A 23,460-nucleotide genomic window follows, 5' to 3' on the forward strand; every position below is an offset into this window, starting at 1 on the left:
GTCCTACGTGCCAAAGCACCTCTTAATGTAATCTTTTCTTTCTAAACATCAGCCACATTTTATGCCTTCTCTAGAAGAGTATAAACTCTTACTTCAAAGCAAAGCGATCATGTTTTAGATGCTGTAGACTACCCTGGGAAAATGCCCTAAGGAAACTGTGAGCACTATATCCTCAGCAAAAAGAACAAGACATACAAACAACTGAGTCTGGTTAGCAGGAATCCTTGGATTTCTAAACTCTGAGAGAGGAATTAATGAAATATATATCATAGCTTTAACAGCGTAAATAAATGATGTAAGAGAAAATATGCACCTCAAAAGAGTGACGATAAACAGTTCCCAAAAGGAATAGTGAAAACACTACTTAAAGTAGATGGGACAAAACATTGTGTTAAGCACAAAACCTGTGTTGCCAAGACATATTATGACTCAAAAGAGCCTTCCCACTGCTGGCTCATTAAAAAAAAAAACCCAAAACAACTAAACAAAGAAAAAAAAATCATTGAGACAACTGTTTGAGAACACGCTGTTATCTCTGAATATCGTTTTTTCTAAGACGAAAACAGCCTCAGCTACACACAAAAGGAAAAAGTTAGGAATTGTTCTCAAAGCAATCAATAAAAAAGGAAAGTGCAAAACCATATCCAATAGGAACAGGTAATGAAAGTCCCTCTGAAAAAAATCCCCACTCTTTTGTGGGAGAGGAAACACATTTATTTTTTTCAAACCAAAGAAAAATACTTAGGATGTATGAAAAGCATTCCAAGTTTGCAATTATCAGACAAACTGGGGAGTATATTAATGCTCAATGTGATTAATAATCAAGCCCAATTTAAATCAGTTCTTTGAGTATCTTATGACTGAACCATCACTTCTACCTACAAAAACACATAAAGTATTTTTGCATGGTGAAAGTTCCATGAATCTATATTTTTACATTTAACTTACTGTAAGTGAGAGTTTTTGGTGCCTTGCAGTAATTCAACAGTTTGTCTCTTAGCACAGGCCTGTTTGGAAGAGCTCATCATCTGCTTCAGATCACTAGCACTTGCCGAATGGGATGGACTTCTTGGCATGCCCACTTCTACAAAAGCGTCATTGCAACCTACAAGACCAATAAAAAGAATAGTTAAATAAAAACCCTCTTATGTTCTAGTGAACTTACTGAAGGAATGACTATAAAACCAAACCTGCTCTTCCTCCTTACAGCATTACTGTAGTCTTCAGGGATAACAACTTGGTCAAGGTTAAGAAATCAGAAATGTAAGTTCAAATGCACAAAAAAGGTGTTAGTATCCACATCTGTAATAGACACACTAAGTATTTTCTTCTTAGAAAAAATATTTTAAGTGTATTAGTTAATATAAATCCGAAGACCAACAATTGGAAGTGACTAAGTATTCAGAACAAATCTGATTTTATATCCAGTTTTAATAAACCTCGCCAGGTGCTCAGATAACTTTTGCTGGAATTAAAGCTCCCCACTTAACGTTAAAATACCTTTAGAATGTGTTTTTAAAAATATTTATCACCTTACTTGGGCAATGTACCTTTTATTCAAATCAGCATTTCAAATGACCACTACCCTTAATAAAAGAACATCTCCTTGTTGATCAGTATTTGCAAAAGAAACAAGGCTGTTAAACATATTTGCTCAAGTTTGATGTGGAACTGACTTTCCCTCTCTCAAAGAATGACAGGAATGGTTCACTAGTCCCTTTAGCTTCAAAAGGCAGCATAACTGAAGTGCTGTTATAAAACATGCAAATAAATTCCATTTGCCAGTGTCATCTAGGTTTGATCTACACATAATTTTCTGCAATAACCTTCTCAAAGGCATTAATTCTTTCCTTTCATTAAAAAGCAAAAATACAACATAATTTAAACCAGCAGAGATTGTTTTAAGCAATGAAATTAAGCTCCTGTAAAACATTCTGAAATTTTCATAGTTTATTTCCCTCTGCTTTTAGGGAATAATTAAAATGTTACAAGCACATTTATGTCAACTTAAGGTGTTTCTATCAACAGTACAGCTTAGATACTTATTTATTTTCTTTGACCACGAATCTGCGAGATCCAGAGATACTTTCCTTCAACATGGCTGCAAAACCCATGCAGAGGCAATATATTTACTTTTTCGTTTCATGAACTGTACAGACTGCACAAACACTAACGGACAAAAGAATAAAATGTCAAAATCTTACCTTCCGCACTATTTGACTTGGCAGCTACTTGTTCTGAGGCACCATGAGTACTTGTTTGTCTTACTGGATCACTGTGGTTTGTGCTCAACACATTTTCTCCTAGCGCTGTGGCAGACAGTGCAGCATACTTGATATTTGAGGTCTGAAATAATTGACAAAAGTCATTAAGGAAATATTGAAAGAATTTCCCTTTTCTATCTGTGCAGGAGAACAAGAAATTCATTCCTGATATAGGAAAACAATATGTTTGCATGTCGTATTTTGAAAACACCACTGTTCTATTTCTAAACCTAGCAGCTTTAAGAATCTACTGATCTAGTTAGTTTTCTCTTTCAGCTTTTCTTAATAGAGGTCTATTACAAACCAATCTGTTCTCCAGAGAGAATATCACTTACCTTTACATGACCATTTAAGGAAGGTGAGCCTTTTTTACTCTCTGATTGCATGCCATTAACGTGGACTTCAACAGGAGTCAAGCCTGGTGGTGGAGATGGAGTGTTTTGACTATAATTAGGTACTCCAGACAACAGAATACTAGTTAAGGTTGCTTGGGCAGTAGATGGTATCATTAGGTGTGGAATAGCAGAAAAACCTGTAACAAAATTTGGTCATGTTCTGAATAAGTTTCTCATTTAACTTTCTCAGGCATTACAGTGCTTTATATAAATCTCTATCTTTATGTAGGTTTGATACATCACTAAACAAGTTTCCATTAGAATTGCATGCCAAAACCGTAATGCTTTATCTAACCATTACTTTGTAGGTTAACACAGTTTTCTATATAAAACAGATGAAAACATCGCATGTGACAGCATGTCCTAAGTTTATATTAAGTTATAACTTTGAATTTGAATATTTATTAATCTGTGTTAAGACAAATTTAACAATTATTAAGGCTCTAAAGAATGAACGATTACAGACTTTTCAACTGTCATTCTAATGACTTAGTGTTGCACAGATCATTTAACTCACATTTAACTTCTACCAACCTGTGGCATTTGTGTTGGCAAGAGATGTAGCCCATAACGTAGGACTAGGTGTGCCTGAACTTGGACTCTGCAAGGGACTTGCAGAGCTATTAAGGGCATTCAACAGAGAGTTTGGAGCAGTTGAAGTGTTCACTGACAGGGCTGTTGGACCTAAAAGGCCTGCAAAAAATTATACAAGTGAATATTTAGCTAAGACTTACAGAAAAACATTTTTCCCCAAAGTTGCAATTAAAAACAAACAAAAAAAGCCCAACTAAATTGCACCAGCATGTATTTTACAAATAAATTTCAACATTAAACCTGCTGTTAATTTGGTGCACAGAGCACATTAAGAATTCTTGTTCTTAAACTGGGAATCACATATCCAAGAACTGGAGCATCGTTTATGTCCTTCTACTGGACTCTACCTATTGTCCTAACAAAGAGTCTGCACCAGCTGCTTCTCAGCCCCACCATCCCTTTGCATCCCCTTTATTGCTTCTGCCAGTTTCAAAGAAGCTTCACTTACAGACAGAAAAGCAACTGCACTACACAACCTTACTTTAATTTCAGACAATAACCTTTTTTGCAGAAACTCATATGAATGAGCTACTACTTCCACACTAAGAATTATTCAGTTCCTTTTTGCATCTTCAATACTGACCACAAATCATCCCCCAAATGCATTGCTTATTCCCAAAGCATTCCCTCAAACCAGCTCTTCATGTAAGAGCATTCACAAGGCAGTTCAGCACTATGCTCTAAAGAGGTAAAAAAAACCCCAAAAACCAAACACCCCAAAGTGCAGGCATGACAAGAATGGTAACAAAAACAGCATTAAAAACCATGCTGAAATGGCACGAACACTTGTCCCCATGTGACTCCCAAGGAAACATGTGATGTGGAACTATGCGGTACTCCTGGATGGCAGGTCACAAGGGAGCATGGTGGTTACATGAGAACTCTGAGTTTCAAGAACCAGTGTCAAGATTTGTCACTGAATTCTTCTGGGACTGCTTGGTTTTCTATACATTTCTGATAATAGGGTTATTTGCAGAGCTTAAAAATAAAATGGTATTTCCAGTCTGGACTATGTGCTGCTTCTATAAAATTACATTAAGATAGAAAGCTTACAGATTTCTGTCCTAAATTTCACACTGATCAGTAAGGTCTAAACTACTAGCACGTGCATGTCTCCATTACAGTGAGATCACATGTCACTTCTGAATGTGTTAGCTGTATTAACATTCATGGTACTGTTGACAGGCTTAAGTACCTACCCAAATTCAGGACACCCTGAGATATCACAATATTGCCTAAAAAACACGTTTCACTCAAAAAAGATTCTTCTGAAAGTTGTCAAAGCAAAATCCTACTTCACCTTTATTTCCCTCCCTTTCACTTTCAGCAGAGTGGTTTGCAAGCTTCCAGAGAATTTTCTACAGAGATGAGTCACACACCTGATTATGAAAGCCTTGGAGGAAGTTTTACAAAATCAAGCTCTTGAAAGGCCAGATGCTTTTAGAATTCTCTAATGCTTTAACATGATTCCTTATACAAAACACACATCTGGTCCTTTTTTCTGAAACTTAATTCACTTGTACCAAAGAAATACTTATCTATAAAAAAGATATGAAAAGATATATAGAGAGAATATAATGCATACCAAGCCCAGTGAGTCCTAGTCCTGCTGAGGACAAGATATCCAAACCAGGACAAGACAGACCAACAGGGCACGAGACAGTAGAGGGATTTGATGCTATGGTGACTCCACTACTTTCAAGTCCTAAGAGACATTTCCGTGCCTCATACATATTCAAGGCATTTCGTTCAACACTTTTTACAATCACAGACTGTGAAGAAAGAAAACAAAAAAACAAGAAAAAAGGAAAACCAATGAGTAACACAACTACATAACATGGATCTGCAACACCCATAACTTCTTAATACTCTTTCATGGCTATCAGTAACACGGCAGCATGAGACAGCATGAGATAAAGTCCAATAGCAACTATTCAAATTCAGCAGCCTTCATGGTAAATTTAAGGATTCTGTATGCACTTGACAAAAAGAATGATGAAAGACCTTTCTGTTTAAGAAAAATAATCATTGTATCTTGGTGTTATTTGGCATACCAAATCTTAGGTGCCCCAAGATCTAGACAAGTGAATCAATAATTAAAATCTTATCTTCTTTTTTTTTTTTTTTAAAATCTGAAGTCTGTTTCTCAAAGTGGACAAAAAAAGTTGTTCCTATCAAATTCACCTATTAAATTCATAGTTGTCTTGAGAACAAAGCAACAAACATCTGAAAAATTAAATTACAAAAAACATTATTTGTTTTGGTACATAACGTTTCTTTGTATTGATTTTATACATCCCTACATGAAGAAGCTTACTTATTGACACAATGGACTGCCATTTAATATTTTGAAATTTTTGTCTGTTATGGCATTATATACAACAATGCAGATAACAGAGGCGTCTATCCATACTCGCCTGAGTATTTCACATTTAACATCTCCCATTAGAAGTATTTTGTAATTCTGTTTCTTGTAGTTCTTTCAATGTCTTGTGTAGAACACAGTCAGACTTTTCTCACAGTCATATTATTTGGTTTGGCTTTTTGGGTGGTTTGGTTGTTTGTTTTTGTTTAATTCTGATTGCTAAAGAACACTGCAGTTATGTCGAGGAGCTGCAATTTAAGACGAATTTCTTTAAAACCAAATCAGGAGTAGTTCTAGTCAAATACAGTTTGTCTCCTCATAACTTCTTTCTTTTCTCAGTATATCCCATACAAAAGCTAATCTCTGTATTGTCAAATATTTAATGAAAGTCAAATTACCATAAAGGAGAGCTGTTGTAACATTTTACCTGATACCTCAAGCAGAAAATATACATGCATTTACAAGTTTATGATCCATTAAGTTAGGGAGGAGGAGCAAACATGTCAACTCATCAGCTCTGAAAAGTTGTCATGAAAGCCTAGAAAGTATATATTAGCTTTTCACCAACCTTGCTTGGTTGCTTTGGCTTCGGCTTAATGCTTATGAAGACATCTAGCTGCTCCATTAGCTGTGTTATAAACTGTGGTTCTACTTCAATTTCTTCCTTCATATCAAACATGAGCACAAGAGGAAGGCAACCCTGCGAAGACAAAAGAAAAATTCATACCCTTTTCCCATGAAAATGTTAGCAATAAACTGAATTATAGAGATTTTAACATATGTAAATCATGACACAGTAGTTTAGAAAAAATGCTTAAAATTTCATCCTTGCTAAAGTCATTTCCTTGTATGCAAGAACACAGGTGTCTCTCTCTACCCTGGGATTCTGAACAAACAGTTTGGTGGTATAAGGGTGAAATTATTTGTTCAACATTTGACATTCCAATCAGCACATACACACCCCGCAGTAGCTATGTATACAGACTTAGAGGTTTCCGGACAATTCAGATTCAGAAACCACTATTACCTATCAAATCCGAACAAAATATTGTCAGGAACGGACAGCAGGACTCTCACATACTCAAATGGCTCACGTTAAACTATGTTTGAGATAAGGAAACACAATTCTGAGAAAATTTCTCCCTAAGTCACCAGTGCCTAAGTCTTAACTTTTACCTTTCTCTTCCCCTATCCTAGATCAGCCAAATCAGTATTTTCCAGGGATATAGATGACATCTCTGAAACACCTGAAATACTAAAGCTTTAAGTAAAAAAAAGCACCCCTAATAAAGGCCAAACCCAAGAAACAACAAACTCACTGGTCACAGGATATCTAGCAATTATTAGATTGCTACTTCTCACGAAATAACAAAAACAGAGGGTACAAAGTCAGTGACAAACAAATCCCACTTTTTGTGAATTTAGATTCACAGTAAAGGAAACGTGGTATCTCACTTATCAGGACAAAAGCCACAGTAAGATACATTCAAGAAAGTGGTCTTATTTAATCAGTTTCCTGCTTTCATTTCAGAATGAAAAGCAGCAGATTGCTGTATTTATTCTTCAGATCACTAGTACAGTATCATTTTATATTTAAATAGCACTGCTCAACAGTACCACATATAGCTGCACAGTACTTCCCCAACCTAAATTAAAGCAATTTTAACTTAAGGAAAATTAAAACAAGGCATCTTAAATATTTTGACTTCAGGAAGACTGACAAACACAGCTTAACTCCACAAAGTAAACTTGTCTGAAAAGAACAATTATGGATAAAGTCTATTTAAAAACACTGAAATCAATAATCAAGGATTTTATGGTAATACAACTCCTGAGAGCATTTCACACTGGGTTTTTCCAAATGCTTTTGTAAAAAAGTTACAGAAAGTAGTATCAGAAGATCTCACCAAAAGCCTGCTGAATGAAAGTGTAACTAAAGGTTAACAAGAAAAACAGGAAAACAGAAACTTCGAAGTCCAAATGTCAGGTTTTTTTAAGCATATTAGAAAAGCTCTTCTTTTACACTACTGTTTCATATTGTGTGTTTAGAGCACCGACTTGATGATGATGAGAGGAATAGGACCCAATAATGTTCTTAGTTTTGTTCACTCACTTCCTGTCAAAGTTATCAATGTCTTCTGTAATTAAATATAGTGCAGTCCTCATGATTATATACAAAACTAACAACGAGTAAGCCTCAGTGTTTTTTAGTGACAATCAAAATATAGCTGAAACCAAAGGGCTTGGGCTGAGGGGAAGATATAAAACAAGAACATTTTAAACAAGAAACTCCTCTTGCTTAGAGAAGTACTTAATTTTAAATCACTACGTATTCTTCCTTCCTTTTACAATCTGCCCTCATCCCTACCATGAGTATTGTCTTAACATGAAATACATTTCTGCAAGCATTATGCTGATGATTAGAAGCTGAGACTTGCAAGGCTTGTCTGAGCAAGGGATATTCACAGTTTATGCACCATAGAATTCATAGCCTTCTCAATGGAATTACTTACTAATTGATATTAAAGTTTTCATTTAGACATACTGCTAAGCAATTTTTAAAGACAGTACCAAGACATTACATCTGTCCTACTGTAAGCTATATATGCACTGCATTGCATTTTCTGTTGATATTGTAAACTTTGCCTCAAATTTAGTCTCTTATGAGAATCACAGACCACAACAATTTAGTAGTTCAGAAAAATGTTACAGTATTTCTTTTCTTGGTATTGATGTTCAGATGCTTCTAGACAGTTACTTCTAGGAGCTCTGCAGAGATCAAATCACTATTTTTAAATCCCCTCTCCAATTCCACAGCACACTTGTGTTGCCTAGCTGTGAAACAGCATGAGCTGCTATTCTGACTGAATCAAAGGAGCTGGCAGAAGGCAATAACAACAGTGACCACAGCGAGGCAGCCAGCATGCAGTTGCACCTTGCAGGAAATCACCCCACAACACAGAAATCTCATCCTACTGAACAATGCCCAAGAAGAAAACAAATCAAATGAAATTTACTTCGAAAGAATCTGAGAATGACTGCAGCTATCTGTCCGTATGTAGGCATCAGTATGGCTGGCATATTTAAGTGGTTTTATCTGAAGCTGAAAAACACCAGGTTTACCAAGTTAGGAATCAGAGGTAAGTTTTTATCTGGTTAGTTACTACTTCCCTCAGCTTTTCAAATTTTTATTGTTTAAAAAGATATATTCTTTCTTTGCAAAATTTGCTTTTAAAACTTGATTTATCTACAAAACTGGAAACAGCAGTTTCAGGACAAGTAATGCCTGAGAGTTGAAACAGATCAAGTCTCCTGGTCAGTACAGTTCTTAAAGGGTGATATAGAGGATGTGATGTGGGATACTAAGTTGTACTGATGTGCGTGGAATTAAATCAAACTTCAGTATTTCAAAAAACATCCCTCACATAATTCTGAGTTTCTAGAGTAAAGGTGTACTTTGATGTTCATATGACAGCCTGTTTGCATTTCCTTCTACTTCATGAACCTCCAGAAGAGAACTACTTAAACCTCACCAAGGAAATACATAGAATAAGGCTATCTCTTAGTATTTATTAACAATAATATCCTAGAATACAGTAATGATGAATATAATTGTATAAAAACATGACACCTTTCTGTTTATTTTCCACTATACAGCAAGGCACAGTGCAACGTAAGAGAGATGTGGACTTCTGGAAATTAATGGTATCATGGTTTATCCTGATACTAGCTTTGAATTGGATTTGAGTCCAATCCTCCCATGCGTTGTTCGTAAATATCCATATATATAAAAACCTGTGTACAAACATTAGTGCTACAACAATGCCTAAAGGCTCCTGTGAAGCTTAAAGTCCAATATAACAAAAGTCTGTACAAATAATATTCATCACCAGAGCTATTTTTATAAAAGGCCTTCTAGTACTGAAGCTATAGTAGTAGAAAGAATGTAAGACTGCAGAATGAGTAATTATTTCAGTAATTATTTCCTTGAAAATTCACGTACATAGGAACTAAGAAATTCCTGCCACTTCCTCTCAAAGGTAACCTACTTACCTGACAAACATGGAAAAGGCAGATTGCCAAAACAAAACAAACAACCCACCACCCAACAACAAAACTCTCCAAAAATCCGCCTCTACTCAGAAGCATATTGTTTTCATAAATTGTTTCTGTTGCATTTATATTACTAAGGTAATTTTTCAAATCATGACACCAGAGACTACAAATACTTTAGATAACTACAAACACTCACAAAACACTGACAAAAATAGAGCACTCAACTGAATCAGCTTTTTGCAATGTGTAATCCTTTCTCTCTAAGGCTAACTTATATTTGACCCATAGATACATGCAGAATGAGCATATTTTCTATTATCTGGCATTTTTTTCAAGCAAGTTTCACTGAAAGTATTTACCATGAGATATTGCCTGGCAAGACAGACAGACTCAATCGTGCCCTGGAGGTAGACAGTAGATTTCTTCTGTGGGTTACTAGGGTCAGGGAAGTGGATCTGAGCACCAGTTCTCTGCATGATATGTTTGATGTTACTGCCATTTCGACCCATCATAAAGAGATGATGCTGCGCTGCAATGTCTAGTTGTGTGCTCACAGGGATTGCAGAGGCCAGGCTCCCAGCTAGGTGTTCTAAAAGCATGGCTGTTCCTTCCTGCAGAGGAAATGCAAGAAACCAGTGAAACAATGCTCGCAAGCATACAAAACGACATTTCAGACTGTTTCCTTACTTGTCATGCATTTCACATTCAAGACAAAGGAAACTGGTTTGTTTAAAAAGCGGATTGATTTGTTAAAGGTAACAGATGGACTAAACTCTCCCTACTATTCCCATTTTAAAACCAAATGCAGCATTTAATTGCCATTGTAAAAGGCAGTAAGATGATGTCAAATGGTTTGGTCCCAGTAGACCTCCTGTGCCCATATATAGCAATAAGAAAGTCGATAGAAATTTATTCAGCTAGGTATACTTGCAAAATTTGTCTTTCTATTTTGGCCTAAAATGTTCTTACTGGCTTGAGATACACCCATCTGAGACCATACCAATCTGTCACACTGCCAGTTGTTAACAGGTAAAAATTTTATTTTATTAAGATAAATAGGCTCATGGCAGTTCCTTTACTTGACTGTCAAATTTACATCTCCCAATCTTGGTTTCGCAAGACCAGTTTTCCTGACTGTTAGGGCAACTTTCAAGGTTATACACTTGTGTGCATGTTGAGAAGATCAAAGCACAAAGAATTCATGGGGGGAGAGGGGGAGTGTTTTCTGGGTGTGGGTTTTTTTTGGGGGGTGGGGTGGGCGCATTTTTTTCTTCTCTGCAACAGATGAAAAACAGATTAAAAGCTTAGCGGCAAGCAATCCTAAATCCTTCTATGCATTTTTTATAGATCACCTATACGAGTTCATTTAAAAAAAAGCAAAACAAAACAAACCACCCTCAGGCTTCAAAAGTGATTATACAATAATATGTACTGGTGAGGCAGGACATAACATTAATATAGTTCTTAAGTATTTAAATTATGAATACATTTATGACATGCAGAAGCTTACTTAAGATGACACATTACCTTCACAGCACTAGTGTTATTTTGTGACCCTCTGACAATGACTGTAGCACCATACATGCGAGAGCGTTGTTTAAAGGAAACTGAAATATTGTATGTCTGACATATATGCTGAATTGTAGGAGAATTAGGATCTGGGATTGGTTGAAGAATTCCAGCAATAGGCAATTCAAACATGAGTACCAATGGAAGCAGCTCCTACGACAACATTGAAGAACAAATATTGAAAACAAAAAAATCATACTTACTAAAACTACAACAATTTTATTACTGAATCATATTGTATTGGTCAGTGATGATTAAACTGACATAATACATCCTCTGCCCAGGGTTCATTGATAAAAATATTATCATAACTTGAGTTGGAAAAAGGCACTGATTTTTCCAGGGATGAGTGTTTCATTTTGCATAGGCTTTTTTTGTTTGGTTGGGTGGTGTTTGGTTTCTTTTTTCCCAAAATATCTGGATCTTTTGCAACTATGTAGCAACAATACAGCCAGGTAATTTCCCATACTTATCCATGCAGACCTACAAATAGGTCAATATTTGTAAAACTTCCAAGAGAATTCTCTTTTCCATCATGGATTAATTAGGGCTCTGAATTCAGCTACAAACCTACGTAAATACCAGTATCTCTCATGACTGTCAAGACCAAGGAAGTGTAAGTGACATATCTGACTACAATTGCAAAAAAGTTTTCATAATTTATTAGTTTTATAATTATCCATGCCAGAATACACATACAAGTCAAAACTAGAAAGTAAAGATACAAAAGTGCTATAAGTGGAGAATGGAACTGAATTCCATCAAATTATTTACACAAGTTATACATGAAAATGGTTAAAATTAAAGTCATATTCACAAAGGATGCCTGAGCTTCTACAGGCCATTCGTAAGTTAAGATGTAATTTTAAACACAGTATAAGATACTTGACATCTTGCTTATACTGTACACTTTGTGTTCAAGGTCCACCTTGGGCTAGTTAAAAGTTTGGCCAGAGTGAGAATCTCTGTTTTTATAATACCCTTTGCATCTTACTCATATGGATACTCACATTTGTTCCTATATTTCTGCTGTCTTAAGACAGAGCCAGACAACCCTAGGGTTCTCAAATTTATTTTTTTTTTTTTTTTTCTTTCAGGTGTTTTCAAGGGAACGCTATACTGAAATAGACTATTACCCGAATTCTAACTCTTGCGGACTCCACTCCAGCTGGCTGTCCTGCAATAGACACCTAGAAGAGCAAGAATATAGAAAACATAGCATCACATCTTCAAAAGAGGCATTGGAAAAGTTATTCAGATACCTGTGGTTCTCTTTAAAAAAAATAAAAATTAAATCAATGGTTATTTCACACCAGGTGACATCCTAAGTGTTCTTAAACAGTAGCTGAAAACTAAAACCAGTTTTTAAAAAAAACTAAATATTATAGCATCTTAGGTTACATAGGCTTAAGCAACTAGAAAAAAATTGATAAATCAAACACCACAGTTGTTTGGAGCAAATAATGGCATTGCTACTGTATAAGTGTGCTCAATGCTAATATTCAACAACAGCAGGTTTTCTTGAACATTTTGAAATTACCGTATTTTGCTTAGCAGCCACTAGGATGCACAAAAGGGAATTCTAAATACAGTGATGAAAGACTTGAAAGTAAACATTCCAGTAATATTAGCATTACAAGAGATGTACAATTCAGGTTCAATGACTTATTCCAATAAAGTTGAACTCTTACAACAGGACATTTGTTTCTGCTAGCTATCCACCAAGTTTAGTTTTCAACTAAGTTATACCATAGCCAAAAACACCAAGAAATTAATCAATATGCTAAATAAGTCAGGCATTGAACAGCAAAAAAAAAATATTACAAAAGCAGCGCTTTTCATACTGCTTCTCTACCATTCACTTTGTTGACTTCTGTATGCTCAAAATAATTTTAGTTTAAAAAAATTAAAGTGATTCATGAGCCATCACAAATTGTTTCCATCTGTTTTTAAAGCTTTGCTCACTTAGGAAGTCCTATGCTTTCCACAGAGTGTAAATACCAAAATTCTCTTTCCAATATGAACTCACCACCCCCAAAGCAAACAAATTGACAAAAGAAGTTTAGAAATATGTTTTATACTCTCTGGAATTACAGTATAAATGAGTTAAATAATGAACAATACTTACTTGGTTGCTTTTCTCTGCTTGATTATTCCTATTTGAATCTGGAAAATGGATATGGCATCCTGTTTCCTCCATCACCTTTTTAATATTATTGCCACCTTTACCTATCACATGAGAATGTTCTGTATGTGAAACATCCATCTTCAAGGTTACCCGATTGCTCTGGAAACCAAGCACCCACTATTAGATTTGTTCACAGCAGAACCTGAGTATTTTAGGGTAATGTAACTTCAAGAATGACATTCAAAATTGTGTTTCCTAAGTATTTTTGCCGTGGTTTAACTGGCTTAACTTCTACTCAAGAAGTAATAAGGATCATAGTCACATGCTAAACCATTCACATTTTCTTTCCAATGAGAAAACAACATGGAAATAAATATCCCAAATATACATCTTCAAAAAGTGTCTAGGGCTTTTAAAACGTGCCCTAGCTTTTATCAACTGTGACTTAAATGTCTTTTTGTAATCCATTCTAATTTCTTTTAATGCTCTGTTCTTTCAGTTGCAGTCGCCCCCTTGTTTGATCTGAAAGGATCATATGATGAAGACTTTGGCAAATTAAAGCCATGGGACTTAAAACACAGGGTTTTTTCCTCCTTTAACATACCACATCTTTCTGGTATATCAATTTTTAAAATACACAAACACTGTCTACAGTTGTTCTTAAAAGCTACATTGTTAACAGTCCATAATAACATTGTTAATAGTTGTTCAAAAAATGGCGCTTATCACTGGAGTGTTGCTCTCGGCAATTTGTTTAGAGAATCAAAAAGCTGGTGTACAACTACCCAGAAGCTATACACAGTGCCCCAAAAGACTTGCTAGTGGATGAAAAGAAGATCTGGTGAACATATGGGACCGCTGGACAAGATCTAGACGTTTCAGAAATTCTGCTCCTAAAGTTTCAGTATAAGAATGCAGTAACAGTTAAAAATAAAACTGCATAAATGCTCCTAAAATTGAATTTCAACAGAAACAAAATTCTAGGTTTGCTGAAGTGGCTGCATAATCTACTGTTTGCAGTGAAGCTGCATTTCAGATTTTAAAGTAAAAAAACCCAATCCAATGAATAAACTAAGTAAGCTTTTAGCCATATGGCTGGAAATACTATTTCTATACAATTCATATCTGAATAAAGTGCTTTAAGCAAGTATTTTCTTGTAGCATGTATAAATACCTGTGTATACACCAAACATAAACATCCAGAAGGAATACATTGGAGACTTTGCTTTGGAACATCCACAAATACCTTCTGTTTAAATGAGCCCATTTAAAGAGATCAATGTCACCACAAAATTAGGGGTTAAGGTGTCATTCTGTACAAGTTCTTTCTTACTTTTGTGTCCAAGACAGACATGATTTTCTCTTTTGCTTCTTTAACATTTTCCTTTTTTCCAGAGACTTTAATATGGGGATCTACAAAAGAAATAAAGACTTGTAAGAAAAATACAGTAAAATATCTATCAAAAAATTCCTCACTGCTTAAATAAATTTGAATTCATTATTTACAGTTCAGTGACAAACTGTATCATCAACTTTTGGGATTCAGCTAAAAACCAAATGTACTGTTCCATCCCTCCAGCCCCACGATTAGAATTACCAGATGACTTTTAAACATGACTACTAATTTAAAAGAAATAGAAATCAAATGCCAAATGTACATCACAGTATTATAAACATTGTCTGCAATGCAATTACGTAGCTAAGCCATCATGTCTTCTCAAACAAATACTAACAGAGCACAACTAAAAGCTTTCTGACAGCCTTACTCAAGTTTAACACAGACGATGTCCAAGAAAAAACCCTAAACTCAACCCCACCCTCATCACCACTTCATTGTATTTATTTAGTCTCTAGAATTATCCTTTGCAGTTTTAACCTAGCAATAAAGGTGCCTCCACCAGAAATTTTCTGATTAAAGTTATCAAATCAAATTTAAATGACACTTTAATAAAGGAAATCTCTGAAGTGTCAAGTATATAAATTAAGATTTGCTACTAAGCCTTATACCCAGCAGGAACATCAGCTGATGGTAGCTTTTGCCCAGTGAGATCTAAAATATTGATTCTACAACACACTTTAGTTTAGACTATAATTTTCAGACCATTGTCCTTAAACAGCAGAAGGTGTTGTGCTGAGCTATCAGGCACAGTTCTGCATCCCGGAATACACTCCTGGTTGGAAAGTAAAGAACTGTCTTTGGAACTAAATCAAGTATCAATTACTCCAAAAAGTGTGAAAATTACACATTAGATAGTTCAGCAGCACCATCTGGTGTCCAGAAGTATAAAGTGCCACAATGCAAAATGACTGTCAAAACACTAAATATAGGTTTAATTAAAACAAACAAAAAAATCCCCAACTACCACCCAAATTTCTGAGTATTAGAAACAAAGATATGATTTTTCAGGTGATGCCTATATCTCTTTCCCCAGTTCTTGAGTCCTCTATCCTTTTGCAGTGTTACAGTGTTTTTTCTTCTGTGATGGGATGAACTCCTCCCCCCCCAAATTCTAACCCCTCTTCTGGTTAATGAATCAATCTAATTCATTATGCTAGACAGATACATACATCTTAGGATATATAAAAGTAAATATATTCTCAATGGCAGGAAAAAACAGACGTAACACAACACATCTGCCTTTCTCATCATCGCAATGATTGAAATCACTTCCCTACTAAAGAAGTGCCAAATAATACAACTTTAGATTGTAAACCTGTTGTATTCCATTGAAAATTGACACTGTTTAAGCCATGCCTGGATACTCTTTTCATTCCAACAATAAAAACAACCTCTAGTCTTTACCACTGGCAAGTTCCAAGCACATTCAGCTGGGGATACAGAAACGCTGGAGGAACACAGGATTCACTGCCAAGTTTCGTGAAAGTCAAGAAAAATGCAGCATTTTGAGTTCTGAGAAACAGATATATTTCATTTTTAAAAATGGAAAAACTGTAGTCGCAAAAACATGGTATATGCATAAAGTCTACAGAAGCTCCAAAAATCTGCTGCTTCAGCCTTGTCACAACGGAGCAAAGTAAAAAAAAAAAGTAGTAGTCTTAAAAAAAAAAAAAAAATTGCCCTTAAGTTGACAGTAAACCATGTGGTTCTAATGTGTTTAAGCTGTGAATGATATTTGAAGTGGATGTCACAGGCAGGATTCTAGCATGCTAGGTATGCTCCAAGTGCTCTTTACAGGCAACAAGGAAAAACACTAAACCAGACCACCACAACTTTGGGGTTGATTTTCACATATTTTTAAACACTATATTTTAATACACATTTGGTTATAAGTATGAAAAATATCTGAAATCAGGCCTGGCATCCTATTAGTACCAAAGAAGATTACTACCATTCCGTAACACTATTTGTCTACCACAGGTGAAAATACATCTTAGGATACCTATTTTTTCCATTTTCCATCTCAGTTGGACTTCTCTTTTTTGTTGATACTGACAACTTCAGGAAAAAATCCCATATTTCTACCTTTAAGCTTTCCTTTTTCTTTTTAGAGGAAAAAAAAGTTCAGTTACTCACTTTAAAAACAAAAGCAAAGAAAAATCCACAAAGCAAAAAAGAATCCACTGATGCCAGTGACAATTCTAAAATACTCTAAGAAATCTTTCAAAATTGGTCTTGAGTACCCTCTCCTTACTTGACTTCTTCTCAATGACACAGTGGCTGCTAATGGATATGAAGCAACTCCTTTTCAAGTTAACAGAATTCTTCCTTTGAGACTTGCTCAATCTTTTCTTAGGAAACACAATTTAGATGTGACATCCACACCAAAATTTTGCATGAGAAGACTTACTTGCAACTAATAGATTTTGAATTCTTTGAACTGTATGATCTGCAGGTACCCAAATAATACTGAATCAACAAACAGATTGCTTCAGGAATCGATTAAAAGTTCAGAGGGGCAATTAGGTCATATAATCTGATTTTCTGTATATTACAGATCCTTATATTTCTTAAACACACCTCTCTATGGAGTCAACTAGCTTGTTTGCACTGCAGTTCCTCTGGAAAATGTGGAAAAGTGGAAAATGGTCCACTCTAATGGTTCAATCAGTTTCAGCCTCCCAGATTTGTGCCTGATTTCTGACACTTAAGTTCATTGGTTCTTGTTTTATCTCCCCCACCTCAAGATTAAAGAACCCTTAGTGTTCAACAGAGTCTTCTAGTGAAGGCCCATATATCCTAATCAAGTCACCTATCATTATACCAACCTCTTTTTCTGAGTCCAACCCTAAGTACTCTCATTTGACCAATCATTAAGACAAATGAGCTAGAGAAGCTGCCTGGTTTTTTTCCTGGCTAATTTCTTTATTTTCAAAGTAAAGGACTTCCTGTTTCTGTTTTTAAACATGTATACACAGGCAGTTTTACCAGGAGATAATCAAAAGGCACGTTTGTCCCAAATTTCTTGCAAGCCCAGTGCAGATCAGGCTGCATTTAATCTCAAAAGACTGTCTGCTAAATAGAGAAAATCTGTCACTAATGGAATCAGCATTTACCTTCAGTCTCACCTTTCTGGTTAATGCAAACTATTCTGTTGACAAGTCCAAAACTGGATAGTATCTGAAAATTGTTTTCAGGATTTCTATCCAAGTAGGAGTGAAAAGACCATGTAAGATCTTTGTGCATCAATACAAGGGAGTAACTGAAACAGTTGATTTCAAAATTTCTAAAAGTTTTCTGAAGCTGTTGTCACCAATAAGGAGCCAAATACATTAAAAACGGTTCCAGACAATTTATTACTTCTTGGCACCACAAACTTAGGGTGTTCAGTACTTGCATATGACAAGTGATGTCTATTTGCTATTGTATTTGCATTAGACAGGGCTGAACATAAAACTTTTCCCTGCCGCTTATTTGCCAGGTGCAAATATTTAATCCATGCATTAACAGTTACATTTCTTAATTTAGAAAAAATTACTACCTTGCCTTAGTACTAAGACAAAAATATTTTTTGGATAATGCTTTACATTTAATATTTGAAATACCTACAGGATGTGACTGTGGTAATGCATTCTCAAAGTCTAAAACGAGACAGATGGCACTCTTAAAAGTGCAAAGAGAACTGTCAGGCATAAAGGTATAGCAGGTGTAATGTACGTATAGCACTGTCAGTACAGAAAAGCATAAAAATCACCCTCCAGTCAGTATCTAGACTGACCACAGCACCTGCACACAGCCTTAACTGGAATGAGACCACCCACTGAACAAGACCAATCGATTCCCACAGAAATGGCTCTTGCTGCAACTGGGGCCCTAACAATGCCATTTTTGTCCAGGTGACAACTGGATTAGATCACCGAGATGTTATGCCATACTTGATCCCTGAGGAACACTGGATTTGGTACCTATTTTTACTGAGGGGGAAAAAAAAATCATCCCATTTCCCCGCCCCCTCCCTCCCCTCCCTTTTTTTTTTTTTAAGCTTTTGAATACAACTGGACATATACTTTAAATAAAACTAGAGTTAGAGGAGAGAACAGATGCCTACCACGAATGAAGAAATCAGACCAAAGCTTTACAGACCATTTGTAAATACAGAACAAAGTCTTCAGAAGAAGTCTATATGCTAAAAGCATGTAAGGCTCTAATGCTTTTAAATACAAGAGTAGTATCAGAAACTGGAAAAGACTTTGACTCATAAAAAACAACATGATTAGTGTATTGCAAAATATAAAAAAAGTCATCCTATAATAATCTATCTTTTAATCGATTTTGATTGGCAGTATCTTTTTCCCTAGGAATGGAAAAGATAATTTTAATTTTAAGACATTCCCGCTCCCCCCCTGCTTTCAAGAATGGGGGAATATTTACATAAAACAGAGAGCTAAAGTTACACAACAGAAAACGCTGGAAATTTTTCTCAACAGTCTTCATTTTGCCAGATCCCTGCCTTCAAGTGATCTTTTGTTGCTCCTATCCTCAAATTCCTCACTCCACACTTTGGCAGAGTTTCCACCTCCTCAGTCTTTGTCCACAGCCATACCAGCAAGCCTCCAGCTTTTTTGCTACTATTGTGTGCAACATTTCAGTAAACAAAATAAAATTCCTCCAAGCAAAAATACGTTTGTAGCAGTGCAAATGGATCTACACTAACTTTTGCCAGGCAAGAAGTATTTAAAATAATTAAGACATTTAACTGTGTAGGCCTCTCCTGCAATTCAGACATTACATTTAATGTCTGGGCAAGCTCTTCAGACCACAGCTATGCATCTAGCTTGTTTACAGGATGACCAGACTTTACTTGAGTTACAGAAATACCACTATTCTAAAATTAGCTAGACAACTGTGCAACACCAGGGCAGATGACAGTCATTCTTCATAACTAGCTGATTAAGATCTGAATAGCCCATGAGTATTCCTGAACTTGAGCCATTCAAAGAAAAACAGACAAAAGAGACCTAGTATTTTTAAGGAAAAGTTATGAAAATATCTGCCCCAAAATTACTAGCAAAAACACACTAAGCTATACAAGAAGTTAAAATAAAAAGAGAAAGCCAAATGAACACATATAAGTTGGTATGCTCTCAACAGAAAGAGTGAGTACATTATTCACCCTACAAGATGAATCATAGGTCTATAAAACAAGTGAATTAATCAGAAAGGTCAAGAAAGGCTTCCTATTAATATGGAAAAAGGGATAATTGAATTAAACAATTTATTTAATGCTTTTAAATAAATTAGAAAATACTGTGTGTACAGTTGTTAGAGTGGATATTCACTGACCAAACTAGATGGATCAGTAATAGCCAAGATGGATGTGAAACAGGCTCAATCTACTCCCATGGAGAAGAAACATTAAAGGTTGAAAGCATGCAGCAAATGCTCGTGATTAAGGGCAAATGCAAAGTAACTCAATTGAATAAGACAGGAAATTTGTCACTTGGGCACTTCTTGCTGTTGGCTTATCAGTTTAAAAGAACTCTCACTCTCTATCCAATGCACCTTGGTGCACTTACTTCACCTCTCTGTAAGAGGGAGAACCTGTTAAACCACAGAGGAGAAAAAAAAAAACTACTCATACATTAAGGTAGAATGCAATGGGCCATTTCCTACTGCAGACTCCCGGTGTATCCTCAGACATACCACCCAACAACATGGGGTTTTTTAGTCTGTTTTCGGGGGGGGGGGCGGTGTTTGCTTGTTTTTGGGTTTGTTTTGTTTCAATTAGACTGCATCATCATCATCTCTGAATGAGATCTCAACTAGTTAACTTGAGCAAGATCAAAAGCCTACCCAAAGCATCATAAAACTCAACATCGGCTGCAAGCAATTAATAGTGTCTTCAGAGCAGACATATCCTGAGGCTCTGGGCATTCTAGGGGATCTGTTTGTTGTGGACAAACAGCTGATTACAAAACGTTCTTGGGAAGAGCTAGAGCCACTGCCCATATGTGGGTAACCATCTGAAAGACTCTTTGTCTTCTCAGACCTTTTTGACTCCCTTTCCCCCTTACTGGCTTCTAACTCCAAACCATCCTTAGAAGAATTTCTGTTCTACTCATAATATGAGAAGGAACTTGAGCAAAAGTAAATACTTGCTGCACTGCTTCCGTCACAGCTCCAGGGAAAGCAGTTTACATGCAACCCTTTGCTCTTTTTACATTTTGGTTGCTGTTATGTAGTCACCTGAGGAGCATTAAATATCAGTGTTGCTTTTCAATCCTGCACTGTGACAACTGTGTGATGACGAAGCCTATATCCTCTCCTTAAGTCTCACCACCATTTATAAAAATCCCTACATATATAAACGTATACATACACAGGCACACATACACATACATATTCATGAAGCAGAAACTGGGTAAAACCCCAGCCTTACACACAAACACACGACTGAAGAAATGCTGTGCAACATCTGGTAGAGCAGAGAAAAGAATCTTGGTTCCCAAAGATTTCATACTGTTTTTCAAAAAAACCAAAACAACCCAACTTTAAAACCTCTTACAGGCTACTTTATATAAAATGGCTACTTAAAGTGGAAATATCTGTTTGATGTAGCCTCACAAATGAAAAGAAATAAAATGAGGTGCACTTCTACATCAAATCATAGCTGAATCTCACATTTGGGTCTCTTAGCAGCCTTGAAATATCCCAGCAGAACACTGAAAATTAATGTTCAGAATGCCCAGAATTAAGTGAAAGCTAGCCAGAAACGTCAGATAAGCTTAAAAAAAAATATTACCTGTACAACTTATTATTTTTGGAGAAATAAACTACTGATGACTGGATTTCGGACCCAATGACAGAGGAAATGAAGTTGAAAAGACTTCTCTTAAAGCATAAGCAAAGAAGTAAGACAAGGAACAGGTAACAGAATGTATGGCAATTTAAACAGAAAAGTGACCGGATTTGAAGGGAGAAGGGGAAGGCCAAGGTGGAGAAGAAGAAAACCTGAAAAGAAGAAATGAGAATGAATTAATTGTAATCACCCCATTTCAGTTACACATTTTCAGTTTCTTACCACCATAATTAACATAAATTCCTTATTTTACTTTTTAGAAAAAAAGGTCATTAGGGACATTTTATAAATGCATTCAGACACTAAAAGGCACACGCCATGTCACAATTCGGCTACTTCTTGGGCAGTTCTTCTTCAGCCTTTAGCCTAAGCAACCACCCAAAGCAAGGCAATCTCTCAGCAGGACACAAAGTCTGTTATGTCCTATTTTTTCAGCATGGAACCAATGAATTCATGGTTCATTACTTAGATGTCTGTTGCCATTGTATCTCAGAGCACAAACAGAACCACAATGCCTGGGAAAGAAAATAAGAAATAAAGGGAAGAATAAAGCTATAGCATTATAAGATCAACTTAACAGAGGACTTAAAAACAACCCACTACATTCCTATCAAAAATAACACCATTATATCTTCACTGTACACAGACTCATATTCAAGGTTACAATTTTGATGCATAAGCCTCGAGATAATTTTAGTTTCTTACACACACATTTGCAAAAAAGTCATTGTGGCTATACTTTGCTAAATAAAAAGCATCACAACATCTGACTCATGAGCCTAAATGCATGCCTCAGGCTCAGCGGCATTCGCAAATTCTCCCACATCCAAATCCAAGCACACTTAGTTTGCATCTTCTTCATGCTTCCTCATTACCACTGTGTCTTTTGATGTCTTATTGCTCTGATTGACTGTATTCCACTGTGTGAGCTGATTTTTATACAGTCATTGGAAAGTATTAATTCTGTGGTTGGATGGGGAAGATGCAGCTAGTCTTCAGAAAGACTACTACACTAGATACACTCTAGTGAACAGGATAAACAGAATGGTCCTCTTGAGAATCAGTATGAAATGAAATGTTGTCAAAAAGATGGAAACAGTTGGTTCTCGATAGGACATCAGACACCTGGCAACTAAAGCGAAAGACAGCTAAATATAATATTTTTGATTACAATTACAAATACTCTTACTTTCTCTGCTTTAGTAATGTACTGCTACAGAGTGAAATGGATTCTGCCCAGAAAAGCTTCCCTTTCCTGGATTATTATATTTTTAGAGGTTATTATTTATTGCAACTGTGTTCCTGATCAACATGGTGAATAGGTTTTTTGTTTTGTTTGGGGGTTTTTTGGGTATGTTTTTTTTTTAACATAAAGAGAAAATGAAAAGCCCAATAAAGAAATACCTGTACAGTCTTCTTGAGAGCTAACAGCTACATGAAGTACATGAAAATTATCTCAAGTGACAGCAAGGCATAGCAAAATCATGCATTGTGAGTGTATTTGCCTTTCAAAGAGTACCTCTAAGCTTCCCACCCCAACCCAAACATAGGGGGTGTAAATGCACAACATCAAGCACTTAATCGGCTGCCAAGTAAAGATCTGAAGTGCAATGAACATAGCGAAAAGATGCAGCACCCCACAGAGGAGCAGAGCACCCCAGTGAGGAGATCCCTGTCAGCAAACAGCCTCTGCAAGCGCAGGAGGTTACAGGCAGGTCCCGACAAGCTAAGATTGGAGGCAGAGCAACAAGTAGCTCAAGAGCTGGGACAGGAGGTTTGTGAGCCAAGGCAAAACACAGACTGGTACCTGCCGAGGCTGGAAGCCCAACCG

At 36.1% G+C, this 23,460-nt stretch overlaps 1 protein-coding gene across 1 annotated transcript in view; it reads right to left on the bottom strand.

Annotated features, from left to right (window-relative positions):
* Positions 1-23,460, bottom strand: part of BICC1 (BicC family RNA binding protein 1) — a 73,611-nt gene that overhangs the window by 12,551 nt on the left and 37,600 nt on the right. Inside the window, exons 3-13 of the mRNA XM_009703925.1 lie at positions 14,705-14,784; positions 13,372-13,530; positions 12,380-12,433; positions 11,202-11,396; positions 10,034-10,285; positions 6,187-6,318; positions 4,839-5,025; positions 3,194-3,352; positions 2,600-2,796; positions 2,205-2,346; positions 949-1,105 (exon numbers count right to left, since the gene is read on the bottom strand). Of these exons, the coding sequence (XP_009702227.1) occupies positions 949-1,105; positions 2,205-2,346; positions 2,600-2,796; positions 3,194-3,352; positions 4,839-5,025; positions 6,187-6,318; positions 10,034-10,285; positions 11,202-11,396; positions 12,380-12,433; positions 13,372-13,530; positions 14,705-14,784 (1,714 nt within the window). The remainder of the gene's footprint in view (positions 1-948; positions 1,106-2,204; positions 2,347-2,599; positions 2,797-3,193; positions 3,353-4,838; positions 5,026-6,186; positions 6,319-10,033; positions 10,286-11,201; positions 11,397-12,379; positions 12,434-13,371; positions 13,531-14,704; positions 14,785-23,460) is intronic.

Source organism: Cariama cristata, unplaced genomic scaffold, assembly GCF_000690535.1.
Source record: "Cariama cristata isolate BGI_N322 unplaced genomic scaffold, ASM69053v1 scaffold13897, whole genome shotgun sequence".
Lineage (NCBI taxonomy): Eukaryota > Metazoa > Chordata > Aves > Cariamiformes > Cariamidae > Cariama > Cariama cristata.